Source organism: Rhipicephalus microplus, chromosome 5, assembly GCF_043290135.1.
Source record: "Rhipicephalus microplus isolate Deutch F79 chromosome 5, USDA_Rmic, whole genome shotgun sequence".
Lineage (NCBI taxonomy): Eukaryota > Metazoa > Arthropoda > Arachnida > Ixodida > Ixodidae > Rhipicephalus > Rhipicephalus microplus.
Window position 1 is genome coordinate 100,067,084 of NC_134704.1, and position 18,613 is coordinate 100,085,696.

General features: G+C 46.6%; 2 protein-coding genes across 2 annotated transcripts in view; one reads left to right on the forward strand and one right to left on the reverse strand.

Moving 5' to 3' along the window:
- LOC142817881 (uncharacterized) overlaps positions 1-18,613 on the reverse strand; it is a 219,502-nt gene that overhangs the window by 68,498 nt on the left and 132,391 nt on the right. The window contains exons 13-17 of the mRNA XM_075895814.1: positions 16,440-16,508; positions 13,717-13,788; positions 12,356-12,427; positions 3,233-3,596; positions 2,305-2,551 (exon numbers count right to left, since the gene is read on the reverse strand). Coding sequence (XP_075751929.1) covers positions 2,305-2,551; positions 3,233-3,596; positions 12,356-12,427; positions 13,717-13,788; positions 16,440-16,508 — 824 coding nt within the window. The remainder of the gene's footprint in view (positions 1-2,304; positions 2,552-3,232; positions 3,597-12,355; positions 12,428-13,716; positions 13,789-16,439; positions 16,509-18,613) is intronic.
- LOC142817882 (scoloptoxin SSD976-like) overlaps positions 1-18,613 on the forward strand; it is a 454,431-nt gene that overhangs the window by 45,085 nt on the left and 390,733 nt on the right. The gene's annotated exons all lie outside the window — the stretch shown is intronic.

The following is an 18,613-nucleotide window of genomic DNA, read 5'->3' on the forward strand; positions in this document are numbered from 1 at the left end:
ATGAAAAGATGCGAGATGGTGATACTTGGAGTGTTGAATAGATGGACAAACGGACACATAGACAGATGCATGGATGGACGCAGGGACAGACGCACGAACAGACGCACGCACGGACGGGCTGATGGACGCATGGACGGTCACACTGACGGACGCATGGACGGACGGAAGCAAGAACGAATGGACGGACGAATTCTTCGCCCCACTCTCCATCATTCACTCCGTGGATATCCTGCCATTTTTTTCTTACTTTTTTTATGTTTCATTCCACATCTTGAGGGGGTACGGAATGGGTATTACTTCATGCGCATCTTGAGGGCAGCTTTCAATATGTAGGAGCATCGCATGATATAGAAAGCATTTCTAAAAGTTAATTCGAGCGCGAAAGCTTGACACGATCACTCACACACGCACGCACCCATGCATCAAACACACACGAAATGCTCTACCAACTAGCCCGACAACAAGTTCTTTTAGAATATAGAAAGCACGCTGAAGATCTCCGGAGATCCGCGTACCACTAGCGGTGAATGCTGTATGCAAATCGCTCGTCGTTAATAAACAAGCCTATCTATGGCGACTTTCACTTCAGTAGACTTTCGCTCCCAAAAATCAATTGGAATGCCACCTGTGGGTCAATATCACCTTATTCACTTTCCCCGGTGCATTCTGCAAACTTGTAGCGCCTTTTGCAGTGAAAGGGCGTGGCATTGCTCAACTTCATAGAGTGACGATGGGCTGAGGATAGTTTGAGAAAACCAGGGCAAGACGTTATCAGGGTAAAAATAAATGCGCTCGCACATTGTAAGCCAACTTGCACATCAAAGGGCTTCTGTCATGCAGAGAAATAGAGTGTACGTGAAAGAACTTGGTCAAAGAAACGCCGTTTCCAGCCTGATACACCGACGCCTCAGTTACGCCAGTTTCTGCTTTACAAGACGATGATTTCTAAACTTTCTCGCGCACAGTGCATGACAGTGTGATTGTTGCTAATAAAAGTGAGAAAGCCTCCAGAAAGAAAGTTTTCGGCAGCTACGGACCAATTTCGTCTGTTTCACAAAACTAACCCTAGAGCGCTAATACGTGGACAAAAGAAGTGAAGACAGAGCTGTTCATTTCTTAAAACTGGCCCAGTAACAAGTGCATAGCACTACCTTTATCTTTTGTATGCTCACTTCCCACTTTTATTTTTGATCTTGCGTTATATGGACATACTTTTAAGGGGTGCCAGACGGTATGAACCAGCAAAGCAGAAGAAGAAAGTGTTTATTAAGAAGAAGGAGGAGAGGTCGGCCTTGAAAGCGGGCTTCTGGCCTGCGTTTCCTCACTGGGGTAAAGAGGAAATGGAACGAAAGGGGGGGGGGGGCATGATGAGGGGTGATTGTTGTATAGCACGAGTCACTGCACACAATGTCTCGTTCGGTGTAGTACACGCACAAAAGTCGCTACATTAGAAGATTCTCTAAAGACGGGAATATAAACCTGTCTTGTTTAGAAATGCGAGCTGGCCCTTTAAATTGCGTTGAACGTGATCCACAAGTTCCCAAGCACCCAAACGTTTCTCTTCCGAAAGGGGTCGGCAGTCTAGGCATCTGTGAGGCACTTCAGAGACTATCTTTCAAATGCGCACAAAGGCCACACACACGAGACGAACCCTCAAGCCCAGCACATCACATTACTACTAAGCAGAGTTAACCATGACTCACGAAATTGCCCAAAATGAAAAACAACAAAAAATGAAGCTGCTACCGGAAGGCGTGGACGATTTTGTTTCTAGTCTTTTAAATGTAATGTAGCTGATAATTATACATAATAAAGTGAACGAAAACACACCTCGCTGCCGGCATGCACCAAACCAGATTGATATGAATTACGTGCACAATTCTCTCCCAATTGAGTTGCAACGCTTGTTTTATTCCCATCGTTTTTATTGGATCTTACATTGAATGTAATACAGGTGTGGCTACGATCGACGCTAATACTTCCAAGTTTACATGCAAAGTAACAACCTATAAAGTCGGCAATGCGCGATCATCGCTGCAGCTCAATCGGTAGAGCAGGCTTGGTCTTTGCAAGTAGCAAGTAGTCCTTTCGCCCCTTTACTTCTTCATAATTGATGTCGCACTTCAAAGGCTACATTCAGACTGCATTCAGTTGAAAGACTTCAAGTACCTTCTCTTATACTTTCCTTGGTCTTACACCTCGTTGACTTTCAGGAAGTTTGCATGTAACGAAGAAAAAACGAGCCCTTGGATTCCCCTTGTATCGTTCACTATACGGGACTAAACGTTCACATGCTCCACTCACCCTTGGAGTCGGGGTCGTGAATGTGGAGAGGCAGGCACACGCCGTTGCTTCCGTAGAACTCTTCACCGTAGTAGTCGGGTCGCATCATGGGCACGGCGGCGAGCAACAGGGTCATCAGCCATACGCAGAGCATACACATCCACGCGAACCGAAATGTGCGACGCTTCAGAGAGAGCGGGTACACGATGGACGCAAACCGATCGACCGTGATCACCGTCAGGGTGAACACCGACGCCTCGCTGCTGACCTGCACGAAAGAACACAGCGGAGTTGGTGAACTTGTGCACTTGAAAACCTACCGAACACAACAGAGAACTTGGAATATAAGCCAGTTTCCCCGTAACAGTTGATCAATAAAGGAGATAGTAACAAATTGTAATGGTATAAGGAGTAAGACTGGGAACAAACACTTTTGGGTCTAATCTCACGCATTTCAACAAAACGCTGTTGTATAGGAACACAGCTGCTCCAGGGACAATTTACGCACAGTGTCTTCGCATCGAGGGCGCGGAACGTGGAAGGGTATTCGAGCTGCCGCTGACGGCTGCCTCGATAGCGAGATAGCATGGACGCATGCTATCGCGACCGCACCAGTAAAATCAAAGTTGAGAGTTGCTGTTCGAGCAACCCCTTTCCCTGCCTCTTTTCATGCTCGTTAAAGACGGGTGAGACATTTGCTTTCACTTGATCTCTGCTTCAGCCACATTCGTCACCCCCCCCCCCCCCCCACCATGCGCTATTACCCTTGAGTAGATTGTAAGATGCGCGAGGGGTCTTATCAATTTGGACTCTATACGGGACATGACGGCGACGCCAACGGTGACGGCAAAAACTTATCGAGACTGTTCATATGATCGCTATCACAATAAAATCGATAAACACGCTTAATAAATGAATCAATGGATTGAAAACCAAATGGTGTCCTTACCGTCGACAGGAACCCAGAGACGCTGCAGCCGACGGAGCGTCGCCAGCGGTAGTCGTATCGGATGTACTCTCCTCGGAACGCCACATCGTGCGAGGCAATGACGAAAAGATATACGCCCATGATGAGGTCGGCCAGTGCCAGGTTCTTGATGTAAAAGGAGTGCACCGCGTTGGGCTCGCGCAGCACTAGCCTCCCAACGAGCACGAGCAGGTTTCCGAGGCAGGCAACCAGCGCCACCACCCACACGGCCACGCGCAGAACCACGCTGTCCAGGAGGTGAGCCAGGCTACTGATACCATCTCCGCGTGGTTCGCAAACGCGAACGTGCAGTGCGGACGAGCACAGGCTGAAGTCGCTGAAGTAGCTGCACCAGTGGGATGTAATGGAATGTTAGGAAAGGTAATGACTCCTTCCACACCACAACCGCTTCTGTGAGAAATAGATATGCTTTCAGCTTCAGTTTCAGTATATTGAACCTACGAGGGGAGAAGGGTACAGTTATGGAGAATACTGAAACAGGTTCCTTAATGTGAGCACTGCTGTGGAACCTCAAGTTATCAAATACATGAAGTAAAGATAAAATCAATGTCAGGATCAACATAACAAAATGCGTAAATACGTTGAAAACAATAGGCGCTGCATCATGGGGCGCAATGACAAATCGAATATTTATTACAGAAATACATGTAGAAATTGAGTTGGCGATTACGTAAAAGGTAACAGAGTGTCGCATTAAAAGGGTGTCACAGACTGCAATACTAATAATACATCGTGCTCGGCTGCTCAGCCGAAGGTCGCAGGTTCGTATCCAGGCACGGTGGTTACATTTTGATGGAGGAGGAACGGTAGAGGTCCATGCAATGTTAGTGCACGTTAAAGGGGTGGTAACATCAAAATTTGAGGCTAGAACAAGCATCCTATGGGTCTCTTCTGTATCTTAGGACACTACGCACGAACGGTCGGGCACAGCAGATGTTCAGAATATACTTTGATTCACCTTCAAAAGGTACCTGAATGCTCATTGTCCTGAACGAAGCCCTTCGCAAGCGCGTCTAGAACTGTCATAGCTCTGTAGGAAGAGAACGAACGTTACTGTGACACACCCTTCCTCGTAGCCGGTGACTGTGGGAGTGGCCGCCCCCTTACCCCTATCCCGTGCGCACGACTATTGTAGTGAAGTGAGCCAGCTCTAAAGACCTGCGTTAGTGTACTGCATGGGCCGATTTTTCCGGCATGAGTGCGGCCCAGCCCGAAATTTTCATGCTGCGGTCCGCCAGAGTGTGGCCCTGTGTTTTTAAACACGGCCCGTATCCGGCCCAGAACCGAAAGGTTTGGCACCGCCACAGCGCGGTCCAGCCAGTTTCAGCCAGCTATCCCTACTACAAAAACGAGAAACTGTCCACTCTTCGGTTATTTTGAAGAAACCTGCCTCATACAAGATATATCCCATTGAGTGTTTTGGAACTTCTTTCAGTGTTGAGACTTTCAGTGGTATACTCTGAGTACTTTCGGGCAATTACGTTTGTAACGCTTCTGTGAAATTATTGCAGGTCAGTAGAAAATATAATTGTAGTCATAACTGGCTGCCTAATGCACGTAGTGCTAATCACAATATCCTATTTTTGCATTTAAAAGAACGGATACGTACTACCCCTTGAATAAAAAAAAAAATGACACACATCTATCTACAGCTTCAGTTTCCATAAGTTGCACGCGACCTGAGGTTGCCGGCGTAAAGTAGCAAGTCTCCTGCAAACGTCATTTATAACGCCATGCCTTTAAAGAAAAAACACGCTCCAGCTACTTCTGAAATGAGTACACCAGGCTGGGAAGCGTTGCTTGATTTAAAGCCATCGTGTCAACTCCTCGGCAGTCTCCGACGCATACACTGTTATCATGCTCAAAACAGTAAGGTTATTTGCCCTATCCTTCTTCCTCGAGTCGTCGCCACAGCAGTTTTATATTGATCTGTCAAAACGAGACACGAAGAGAACCGAGCAACGGTCTTCGTTGTTCCCTGATGATGCCGATCTCGTGGCCTTCTTGTGACGGCCTTCCATCTTTGAGAGCTTTCCGTCTTTTTAAGAAAATTGCTCTGGAGCCTTTGTTGGCGCTGAACTCACTGCCGTCGTACTTTCTAGCAGTCCAAGAATAAACAAGCCTCTGCCATACCCTTCTTCATCACTCCAGTTCGTGTCATGCACTATTTTCTACACCCTCCACCCCGACAATTTCACTGAACGTTTCTTATTATTCTCCGCAGGCAGCCTTCCACAGCCTATATAATCTTTCCACAAATCCTCGCCACAGCAAATAATGCTCAGCTACAATTTTCACGTTATTTGCATGACTGTTGAGAAGTCCTGATATAATGCGTCTCAAAAGCCTCAATTTAAGTTAACGACTATCTGTCTTGGCGTTGCTTCCTTGTCGGAATATGACTGTCTACGCGTTAAAGGACAAAAAGCCTTCAGAGATGTGTTAGCCCTTATGACTCCTCAAATATGTGCACTGCTCTAACTGGCACACGTATAACGATGACTTTATATGCTTTCACGGTACAGTCCCTTCAGCAGCCATAGGCAAAACACTGTCGGTACGGTTGACATCAAGTCAAGTTAATTGGCAAACAATGTTTTGTTGGAAAGGTGTTGTAGCTGTCGAGAGATCATTGAGTCAAAAACACGCGCATCCATCGCAACTACTTTGTTCAAAACGTGGGTGGCGTCTTAACGACCAGAACTGACCAGACACGACCTCCTAAATGACCAGTTGTTGTTCTATAGGCTTGATAACTGCTGGTCATTAGGGATAAATGACTTGATTTCCAGATAAACTAAGTAGGTGAGGGGAAGATAGAAAGCTAGGTGGGCAAATGAGATTAGGAAGCATGCGGGTATAAAATGGCAGCAGGAAGCACAGAGCTGAGAAGACTGGTGGAACATGGGAGAAGCCTTTGTCCTGCCGTCGGTGTAGTCAGGCTGATAATATATATATATATATATATATATATATATATATATATATATATATATATATATATATATATATATATATATATATATATATATATATATATATATATATATATATATATATATATATATATATATATATTTAGTGGGAGTAATAATTCAATGGGCCAGTTAGTCTTCGTGAAGGTATGGGATATGGCACAACGGGAGCGTTGTCAACAAGGATAAATATATTTATTTCCCAACAGTTTCGGGAGGGGACCTCCCTTCATCAGGGGATGAGCTCATCCCCTGATGAAGGGAGGTCCCCTCCCGAAACTATTGGGAAATAAATATATTTATCCTTGTTGACAACGCTCCCGTTGTGCCATATCCCATACCTATATATATATTTATATATATGAGAAAGAAGTGTATACCTAAGGGCTCGTTTTTCCGTGTTTTAACGCAATAATAATGAGATCTAACAGACAGTAATGCCAAGTGATGTACAGGGGAAGTTATTAGAACCAATGGAATGTAAATAAGAAGAAAGAAAAGTGGATGAAAAAATAACCAGCCGTGAGCAGGAACCGCTCACGGCTCACGGCTGGTTATTTTTTCATACACTTTTCTTTCTTCTTATTTACATTCCATTGGTTCTAATATCTTCCCCTGTACATTACTTGGCATTACTGTCTGTTAAATCTCATTATTATTATATATATAAATATATAAATATATATATATATATATATATATATATATTGTGAGCGCTGATTGTGTTGCTTATCATTTTCACTTTCACCTGCGCATACAAAGCACCGTGATCATCATCATCGTAGCGGCTCGCTGCTTGTTCGGTTGCTGGCTCGCGCGTCTGGGTTGACAATAAAACGGTCGCTCCTTCGTACCTGACGTCGTCTCACAAGTGGTGGAGGTGCTGTGATTCCCAAGTCCTCGTGCACTACCGGTCACCCCTGGAGCTCCGATCAGGTCGACGGCTGTGCTTGCCAACAGTGATGGCGCAAAACGACCCACCCCCTACCGCCTTCTTCGCACCACCCGCTCAGCCTGCTGGGCCTCACCACACCGTGAGTACCTCGCAACGAGACCCTCCAGTGTTTTCTGGCCTTCGCGGTGAGGACGTAGAAGAATGGCTGGACAGTTACGACCGTACCAGTGCTTGCAATTACTGGGATGAGGCACATAAGCTGCGCTATGTACCCTTTTATCTGAAGGAGGTTGCTAAGACGTGGTATCATAACCACGAACGCGACTTTCCTGATTGGTCAGCATTCACGGTGCAGCTGCGTCAAATATTCGGCACTTCTACAGGACGCTCTGAGGTAGCTAAACAGAAGCTCGCTACCCGCATCCAGGGGCCTGACGAATCGTACACATCGTACATTGAAGACGTTCTGGCCCTCTGCCGCCGCGCCCAAAAGGACATGCCGGAGGCCGATCGTATTCGGCAAGTAATGAAAGGCATCAACTCCGTCGCCTTTAATGCTCTTGTCATGCAGAGCCCGACAACAGTTCAGGACATTATTACCACCTGCCAGCGCCTGGACGCACTTTACTCAATGCGCCTTCCACACGCCTCCTATGACACTCGTCTTACTGGCGAGCATGAGCTGCGAGCTCTAATTCGCACCATAGTGAGAGAGGAACTTCACAGCCTTGTTCCTGCCAGCGAACCGACTTCACCTGCCCGCTCACCCCCTCCTAACCTGCGGGAAATTATAAAGGACGAATTGGCGTCGATGACGAGCGTCGCACGTGCCCCGCCGCCTGTGCCCTTACATGTGCCTACGTATGCCGAAGTCGTGTCACGGCCTCCTCCACCTACTCCACCTGTAACTACGGACGTCGTATACGACCATTTGGCTGCGATGGCAGCCAAGGCACCACCACAACCACACTTCCCTGCCTGGCGCCCTACGCGCCCCGTCTGTTACTACTGTGGCATAAGAGGACATATCTCCCGCTTTTGCCGTCGGCGCCAGCAAGATGAACGACGAGGTTATTCTTCGTACGAGAGTGACCGGGCTGCGCGGTCTGACCCCTACGTTCCAGGAACCTACATTCCCTCGTCACGACGTTCGCCTTCGCCTCCTTTGTCCCACGGTGAACCTCGTTCTTCCCGCTCACCCCGCCGTCGTTCACCATCGCCCTTCCGCCGTACTACTTCGCCTTTACGTTCTGCCCTGATGCCCCTCGACAGCCACTCGGAAAACTAGCAGCTGCAGTTTTTGGAGGAGAAACTGCCTGTCGTCGAATTGTCCCAATTCCTCCTGCGCGCCCTGCAAATTTACTAACTGTTTGTGTAGAAGGCATTTCGGTTGACGCACTCGTGGACACTGGAGCAGCCATTTCGGTCATTGATCGCGAACTATGTCATCGTCTACGAAAAGTGCAAACTCCATATGTTGGTCCGGTGTTATGTGGTGCTAATGAAAATAGAATTTACCCTATTGGACAATGCACTGTTCGTGTTCTGATCGACGGAATTCGTCACCATATACAATTGGCTGTGCTTTCTTCATGTGCTCATCCGATTATATTGGGCTGGGACTTCCTGTCAGCCGCTTCCGCTGTCATTTCGTGTGGTCCGCCCGTTATTCGCATTACGGACACTGAAAATTCTAGTGCTTACGATTTTTCGTCGCCTCACCTTGTTGCAGCTGCAGACTTTGTACTGCCCCCGGCCCAAGAACGTATCCTCACCATTAGATCCAGCGATACCATTGACGGTGACGCAGTGGTTGTCCCCGATCAGCGCTGCATTTTCCGAGGAATCGCCATCGCATGTTGTCTAGTGCGGTTTTCGCGTGGTCATGCCAGTCTCACCGCCTACAACACGACAACAGAGCCACAACTACTGCCAGAGGGGTCCACTGTTGCCAGCCTTATCGACATAGCACCGGTATGTGTCGTCACTGTATCGTCTCCGCCGTCAGTCGCTAAGTGTACGCCACAAGGAGGCTCATCTAATGCGCTTAAAGCCACTTTGAGTCCATATCTCACTCCAACGCAAACTAATGACTTAATGGCCCTTTTAACAAAACACAAGACTTGTTTTGACGTTTGTTCGGATGGCTTAGGTCAAACTACGGTGACCTCTCATCACATCGCCACAGACGGTTCTCGTATTATCCGCCGTCGCCCTTACCGCGTGTCGTCTTCAGAACGCAAGGTCATCGAGGAACAAGTCAATGACATGCTCGCACGCAACGTTATCAGACCTTCCACAAGCCCTTGGTCTTCTCCTGTTGTCCTAGTTAAGAAAAGGGACGGATCAGTGCGATTTTGCGTTGATTACAGGGCACTAAACAAAATTACGCGCAAGGATGTATATCCTATGCCTCGAATTGACGATGCACTTGACACCTTACAGGGTGCAGAATATTTCTCAAGTCTCGACCTACGATCTGGGTATTGGCAGATCCCGATGCATGAGTCTGATAAAGAGAAGACAGCGTTTGCTACTCCTGATGGTCTCTTCGAATTCAATGTGATGCCTTTTGGGCTCTGCAATGCCCCAGCCACATTTGAGCGGATGATCGATACGGTGCTGCGTGGCCTAAAATGGAAGACCTGTCTTTGTTACCTGGATGACATCGTCATCTTTTCATCCAGCTTCTCGCAACACCTAGAACGTCTAGACGAGGTGCTCACATGTCTAGCCAAAGCCGGTCTCCAGCTAAATACCAAGAAGTGTCGGTTTGCGAGCCGCAGCATCAAAGTGTTAGGCCACGTTGTCAGCAAGCTTGGCATCGAACCTGATCCCGACAAAGTGGCCGCTGTGCTGCACTTTCCTAAGCCCATCACGCTCAAAGACCTTCGCAGCTTCCTCGGCTTAGCCTCTTACTTCCGCCGTTTTGTCCGTGATTTTGCCACTATCGCGGCTCCTCTTCACAAACTCCTGACCACAAGTGCATCATTTCTTTGGACATATGACTGTGAAGCTGCTTTCCAGACCCTGAAGCGATGCCTCACGTCAGGGCCAGTTCTTCGCCATTTTGATCCCACAGCCCCTACTATATTACACACTGACGCAAGTGGGCACGGAATCGGCGCTGTTCTGCTGCAGCGTGACCAGGCTTCACAAGAGCAAGTCGTGGCTTACGCGAGCCGTACTCTCTCCCCAGCGGAACGCAATTACAGCATCACTGAACAGGAATGTCTCGCTATCGTATGGTCCGTGCAAAAATTTCGCCCCTATTTGTATGGCCGCCGCTTCACGATCGTCACGGATCATCATGCGCTCTGTTGGTTGTCATCATTAAAAAAACTTGTCAGGACGCCTCGGTCGTTGGGTGCTCCGACTGCAGGAGTATGACTACAGTGTCACATACCGGTCGGGCCGCAAACACCAAGATGCCGACGCTTTGTCACGCTGTCCGCTGTTGCAAAATCATGACGCATCTACCTGCTGCGCAGCACCTCCCAGCCAAGAGACCACGCAGATGACCAGTCTTAGTCCCATCGAGCCCACTGCACCGGATGACTTCCTTCAATCCGCAGACCTCACCTCGCTCCAACGTGCAGACACATACTGCCGTACAATCATCGATCGGCTCACCGGCTCATCTCGTGCTCCCAACAGCCGCTTGCGACGACAACTCACGCGTTTCAAACTTCATGACGGAACGCTACTTCGACAAACTTACCATCCTCTCGGTAGCCGATGGGTCCCGGTCATACCTCGCTCACTTCGACTCCAAGTCTTAGAAGCCTTTCATGACGACCCGACGGCTGGCCACTTGGGTTTTCATAAAACCTACGATCGCATTAAGACTCGCTGCTTCTGGCCTGGCCTCTCCACTAGTGTTTCCAGGTACGTCACTTCCTGTTCATCATGTCAGCACCGAAAACGTTCGACATCTCTTCCCGCCGGCCCTCTACAGCCTCTCCCGTGCCCATCCGCTCCCTTCGAGTTCGTCGGCATAGACTTATACGGACCCCTTCCGCTTACCGCCGCCGGTCACCGCTGGATTGTTACTGCCGTAGACCATCTTACTCGCTACGCTGAGACGGCAGCTCTTCCTACTGGAGCTGCCAGCGAAGTAGCCGACTTTGTTCTGCGTGCCATTATCCTGCGCCACGGCGCCCCTCGTGTTCTCCTGAGTGACCGTGGCAAGACATTTCTTTCTCGTGTGCTCGCTGAAGTTTTACAGGCCTCTGACACAATCCATAAGACCACCTCGGCATATCATCCGCAAACCAATGGTCTTACTGAGCGTTTTCATAGAACCTTGTCAGACATGATCTCTATGTATGTCCAACCCGATCACAAGAACTGGGACACAATACTACCTTTCGTCACGTTTGCCTATAACACTGCCATACAACGCACTACAAGTTACAGCCCGTTTTTTCTTGTGTATGGCCGTGCACCATCTTTTGTTCTAGACACCAGCTTTTTGTCCACGCCTTCTGTCCCATCTGCGTCCCTTCCGGAAGAATTCGCTGCCCGTGTCAACCACTGCCGCACAATCGCCCGCGCCAACACCTCTACCATTCAGGCCCAGCGAAAAGTTCGTTGTGATGCGACACGTCGAGTTGTGTCATTCTACCCAGGCGACGAAGTGCTCCTCTGGACACCTGTTCGCACACCCGGCCTCTGTGAAAAATTCATTCACAGATACCTGGGTCCTTACACCGTGCTTGAACGAACATCGGCCGTAAATTATCGCGTCGCGCCGGTTACTTCGGCTTCTGATCGCCGTCGTCGCGGGACCGAGATCGTCCATGTGTCTCGCCTGAAACCTTATATCCAGCGCTCATACACTTACTAAATGAACGTCTTGCAGACCGCTTTCGTGTAGGGGGGAAATAGTGTGAGCGCTGATTGTGTTGCTTATCATTTTCACTTTCACCTGCGCATACAAAGCACCGTGATCATCATCATCGTAGCGGCTCGCTGCTTGTTCGGTTGCTGGCTCGCGCGTCTGGGTTGACAATAAAACGGTCGCTCCTTCGTACCTGACGTCGTCTCACAATATATATATATATATATATATATATATATAAATATATATATATATATATATATATATATATATATATATATATATATATATATATATATATTCAGCAACACTTTAAAAAAACGCATAGAGGATTGTTTAGCGAAGTTCACTAGACATAAAGTCGTACTTACATGTGAGTGATGTTGCGAAGAGGAGCGAATAGATCTGAAGAGGCAGTGCGGAACACATTCTTTCTCAGATTGCTGCAAAAGGAGAAGTGAATGCATGTCTACTTGTGCTACTCGAAAACTTCAAGCAAACATAAATTTAAGGCGAAAGCCTTGAATGCCTCACTGAACGCGAAAGTTGACAACCAGCAGGAACACGAATGATTAGAACAAAAAATGCCATCGCCTGAATTCTAGCAGGACTGCGAAGAGGCAGACAGTTTCCTGAGATTAACTAGAGGGGGCTCTGGGGCTGCGATCCTCCAGTGGTCATAAGAATGAACACATTTGATAGTCTTCGTACTTGAGGGTGGCGAATCGCACTTGCGGCTTTGTTTATTGCTGTGTTTCGGTTCTGTTTAAAAAGAAAAATTCAACCATTTTGAAACTTTTGACCGGATTTGGAAAGGTAAGTCTAAAAAAATAAGGTGGTGAAGCGTAACCACTGAACATTTGCTGATTTTTGTTTCGTAAGAAAACAGGTCCAAGCCACATGAACACACACGGAGCCAAAGCAAACACGCGCCTCCTAACGGGACCCGTCGGTCCACCTGACTTCAAGAAGGGATCGTGATGCGGCGCTATATGAGGGGTCGCGCTGCTTGTGTCACACGTGCGTCCAAGCACTTCCCCCGAAGATGCGATAAACGTGTTTCATACAACAATATTATACGTCTATCAGGTTTGTTCCTTCGGGCTCCTCTGTGGCTCGAGACAACGCCTCCACCGCGTCACAGAGCAGCGCACGCAGAAACGTTGCAGTAACGCTTCCCCATTGGTTGAACGCATAGCGCCACGAAAGGGAACACGCTAAATCCAAACACCGTATATTTCACAGAGCCAGCGTGACTGCCAATTTTGTGAAGACGAGGAATGCGAGACGCCGCCCCACGAATCTGTACACAACTCAACAAAAAATTACTTCATATGCACTAGCAAAATGCTTGTGTGGTCTTGAACTGCACTGAACTGTTCCATAGTGCTGCGTTCAGGATATCAGGCGCATCACGTTTCATCGCAGCTCCTCGATTCATGGTACCCACTCAAGACTTGCAAGTGATGGGCGCACAATATCCAGTAGCTGTTTCACGGGAAGCTTATGGTGATTTCAGTCTGCCTATAAATACACGATGTGTGTCCAACTGTGACTGAAGCACCATGAGACTTCGTTTGTGTTGTTTTGAAAACTTGTCAGCCGGCCTTACGAACGCTAATTATACGTACTATTCACCCATCGATAGTTCTTGTCGGATGTTCTGCCTCATAACCATAACACACGTGCACGCCACAAGAGTTTTGCATGCGAAGACAGCCATGATTCCTACAGTGATTCGATGCTTCTAAGAGGCCAGAATGTGTCGTCAGGGATAACGTCGAGTCTGTTGCCCTCCAGGTCTCTGGAAGAAGCAAAAAAAAAAATCAGCTATAAAAGAAACTGCAGAGTGGCACCAATAGAATTGGTTGTAATACAAGTCATATAACAGCAGGAATTGAGCACACACACGCATAAAGAAAGAAATGATTATGTTACACAGCATTGAACAATTCTTTTCTACAATTTAGTGACTCAAGGGGCTCACCAAAAAAACAACCCACTTGCACATAAAATGAGGAGGGATGTCAAAAAAAAAAAGACAGAAACCTTGCCAGATCCCTTAAGAAGTTTAGGAGATCCGACATACCTTGAGAATTAATGTTATGGAAAAAATGCAGATCGAAGATGACTTAGTTGTAAATTTTCATTGAGCAAAACGTTACGAAGTTACGCTACAGATATGTACAAATGTTGCACGCGCATACATACGTTGAGCAGTTGCGCATGATCTATGTAACTAATTCTTTACTGTTGCGTAATGATGGCAACAGAAGCATGGGTATTAGAAACACCAGAAGTAATAAGCCGGTATGTAGTGCTCGTACTAAGTGAGGATATTCACAAATATTGTTACGTTGCGCAGAAATCATAACGTATTGCTTTGCGCGCTTGTTTTTCAAGCGAATATTTCGTGAACTACGAGTTTCTGTGCCGGTTGCATAAGTCCCAAAAACCCAGTGTTGACGAGTGTACAGAAAAAACCTCAGCGTACAAACATGGGCCCTTAAAGGCGCACTGGTCCCGTGCCTATTTGCACGCGCCGTTTTATCCATAAATATTGCCCTCTTGATTAATTCTCTCTCCATCACGGGCTAGTGGCACATTCCAGAGACTTTCTAAACAACCAATGTCACGCACCCAAAACTTGCTTATTTTTAGAAGGGCATTTCTGAGAAGCGATGCTAGGCAAGTGAATCAGAAGACAAGCCGTGGACATAGATATGCATAGAAAATTAAGGAATGAAGCCGTTGATAGATGGCACTCGTCTGTGTGTCGTTTCTTTTCTCTGTTGGGTGTGTTCAGTATTTTTGCTGTTCGTTTTAGCTTATGAATACCTACCAACTAGGCCGAAATGAAGTTTCATTGAAGCGAATGAGAATGCCATGCGAGCAGAACTCGATAATGCTATCACGTTATACTCTTGATGGCGAAGCGCAAGCGCCCTGTAGATTTCATTTTTTTTTGTTAAACAGAAATTTTTCGTGAAACAGGCTTTTAACCGTGCCATCTGAATACCACAGAAAAATATTATGAAGTAAACGGCCAATATTTCGGACGCGACGAGGTCAGACTATTGCCCAAGAAATTTTTTTGTGTATTGCGCCTTTTATCTTATAGCATGTCTGAAATATAAAGGTGCCAATGTGACAAAACCCAGGAACGAGGCAGTGTCTTCACGAGAGAGCTCAAATGCAACAACCTAAAGAAACGTGTATGCACTCTATTCTTTTTATCCGCCATAACCGAACAATACAAAGCGTAAAAGCAACTGCACGTGGGCCCTCTGACCTTTTGTTTGAATTAGCGTGGTAGTCGCGCCATCTCTGCCTATCATCTAGCTGTTTTATTTAGGCTAACTAGCTAATTAAGGACCCAAACGAACTTACCCAGTCCTACATCATTGCATAAATACTGTCACAATGCCTGCGTGAGGTTGCGCAAAGAAAATGCAGAAGCCGGCGTAACTAAATTATGTTAACATCCAACCCCGAACGGTACCACAAACGACAGAAGAAATACAGGAGCAGATGTCGGAAATTCTACCACTTTTTTCTTCCTTTCTCTCAAGCATCTACTAAACCATTTTTTCGTCATTTCACGTTTGCCTGTACTTTTTGAATGCCATTGTATAGTATGCACATGAACACATGTCCAGTCTGACTGGTGCTAATCTTGTATTTGCTCCTTCGTTACACTCAATGATTTCGTATGCGTAAGGGAATAATTACGATTATTGGTATTTTTTCTCAGTTTGATGTTTTGAGCTTTTCTTATGTTTTTGCTTCATTAAAATTTATTAGACTTGTAAAAACTGTCACTAAGCATGTTCTCAAATTAGTACATTTTTGTCGTATTGAATAGATGTTCCCATTGCCACCTTTGTTGCCTTTGTTGTCGTGGTCGTGGTCGTGGTCCAAGTCAAGCACACTGAAGGCTTTCCAACTACGACCCTTAGCATCCCAAGTGTTGAAACTGAAGTTTTAACGTTTATTCAAGGGCTCGCATAATATTATAGGAAAGCAACGCGTTGAGTACCTCTAGCTGTAGGCTCAAACTTTTTGCCTGAGATATAACTCATGCGCTCATGCGGGAATTACTGCTCGGCAAGTGCCCCTTTTCTGTCGCTCTACTTTGTTTCTCGGTCCAGGTAAAATTACTGGTTTACAGAGCATTGAAAAGCCAGCCAAGTACGAGGGGAGAAACTTCAAATATGTTCGGCTTGCGAAAGCTATGCGCGCCTTCTCCTGTGCTGTCTTTTGATTTCCTCCATGCTCCGTGCCACCGCAACGTTTACACTGGGACCACAAAAAATATATATATGTCGGCCTTATGCTACCCTAGTTACCTCACCTCACTTTTTTTGAAGGACATGCTCTTGTGTGCCCTCTATTTGCTTCTACACTAAGCAGTTTTCAAAGGTTCAGAAGGATCTTGACGAGTGAAGAACTTACAGTGTCCGCAGGCTTCCCAAGACAGTGAATGCTCCCGTCACGTCGGACAGCTTGTTGTAAGCCAGGTTCCTGTGTACGAAGGATAAACTCACTTTGAACCTATGTGAACATATAACCTATAACCAGTGTTATACGTTTGAACCTATAAAACCAAGCAGGGAGAAGGTCGAAGGAACGCAAACAGCGCGGATAGTTCCAAAAGTTTATTTTTGTATTCTTTGTTGTAATATGTAGTAATATGCAGGGAGAGGGTCATTAAAATCGATTATAGTATTATGAGGATACCACATTGGAGGGCACCATAAATGTCAATCACCTAGTGCTCTTAACTTGCGCCTAAATATGTAGGTGGGCTGGCCTACTGCGTTTCGTCTCCATGTAAACGCGGCAGCATCAGTGGATTTAAATCCCGCTATCAGAAATTATGTGACGCGAACCCTGCGGGAAAAAAGTGCGTCGTCGCAAGATATGCGTGATTCCCTTTGAATATAAAGCGTGTTGTAGAAATATTACACCGTATACTAAACAGCGACCATGAGAGAGTGTTCACGCAATGAGAATTGCGCTATATATACTTCTTTTAGTCCTAAAATGCAACGCGCGATAAACGAATTATTATACTGCACACCTGTTTTCCTAAAAGTGCAATATGCGGAAAATCAGTAGTCAATCACTAGCGCAACAGCGAGTTGCACTCGTGTAAAACATGCGGGGATTGCCGTGTGTTAAATGGTTCTCAAAATCTGACCATTGACTACAGTTATAGTGACGTCTATCGCAGGCAACGAGTGATCGCTATCACGGCTGTCGTGATGCGCTCTACATTCATTCAAATAATCTGAGTCCCGTATAAGTGAACTGTCCAATTTGTGTCATGCAATTGCGGGCTATGCTATTAAAGAAATCGGCAGATCCAACATACAACGCGAATAGATTTTATGCGAAGCATCCGGATGGAAGGTGACTGTGATGCAATAAATTTCAATGCGCGAAACATTACGAAGTGGCGTTAAATATATGTACAAGTGCACAAACACACTTACTCTAACAGCCGAATAAATTTTACAAAACCAGTGGTTCACAAGTTGCGTAACGATTCCAACAGCTACATGAATTTTCGCTGCACCAGAAGCGGCAAGCTTATATGAAGCACTGGTGCGTGCGAGGACGGTAGTCCTAGACACCGCTGCATAAATAAACTTAGGCGGGTGGCGCCCAACTGCAACTGACGTTGAACCCGACGTGGCGGATGCATCATATGAGTAATGTTGTATTGCTTATGAAATTAGATGGCCGGTGCTGCAACCACAACTGACGTTGCACGAACATTAGGGTCTACTGAAAAAGAAAAAGGTTCCGAGGTCTGGTGTGGCCCTATAGAATATTTGATTGCCATGAAGAATGCTAGGTTTCGGTTCCTGCTGGGACCCTGATATTTATTCTTTGCATTCATCAGGCCAACGCTGCCGATGTCAGCTTTTACATTGAAAGCGGTTATGGGAACACTACTCGGGTTACGGGCAGTTGTCCGCCACCACCACCGCGAAATACAAGTGCGCAAGCGCACATACTTAATTGTGTCTTATATCTGGCACTGTTTGTATAGATTAGAGCTGTGTGCGTGACATCCGGGCAGCGTCCTCTTGCAATTATATTTTCCGATCTTTACTCACTCTGTCTCTGCTTATGTGATTCGCTTCTTCACGAACGGTGTCTTACTTTATTCACGCGCAGTAGACTTGTCGCATTTATTCTGACTTGATTGGCGTCTATGGTGCACTATAAATGCAACGAGTGACCTGAGAAACAGCGCACATGTGTAACAAGAAGCAGTAATGCATCTTGCTCGTTCTCTCAAAGTCCCCGCCGGTCACCACGCTTTCAAGAGAAGATACAGCATTAGCCATAAGTTTGTCCATCCACCACTGTACTACTGCTACCTTGCAACAACGATCTCCAGGCTGCGACACGCTCACTTTCGTGTTTCTCGTTGACCCATTGCTGACGAATCCGCGCGCATCTTAAGAGTTTAGCGGAGATTCATCAACACGGACCAAGGCGAAAGGGACCAGTCTGGATACGAAAGAAACAAGAGTAAGGCAAGGCTGTGTGTTCCCTTCGTGTGGTCTCATCTTGATAAAACAGCGTTAGACATTTCAGATATGTCCTTTCAA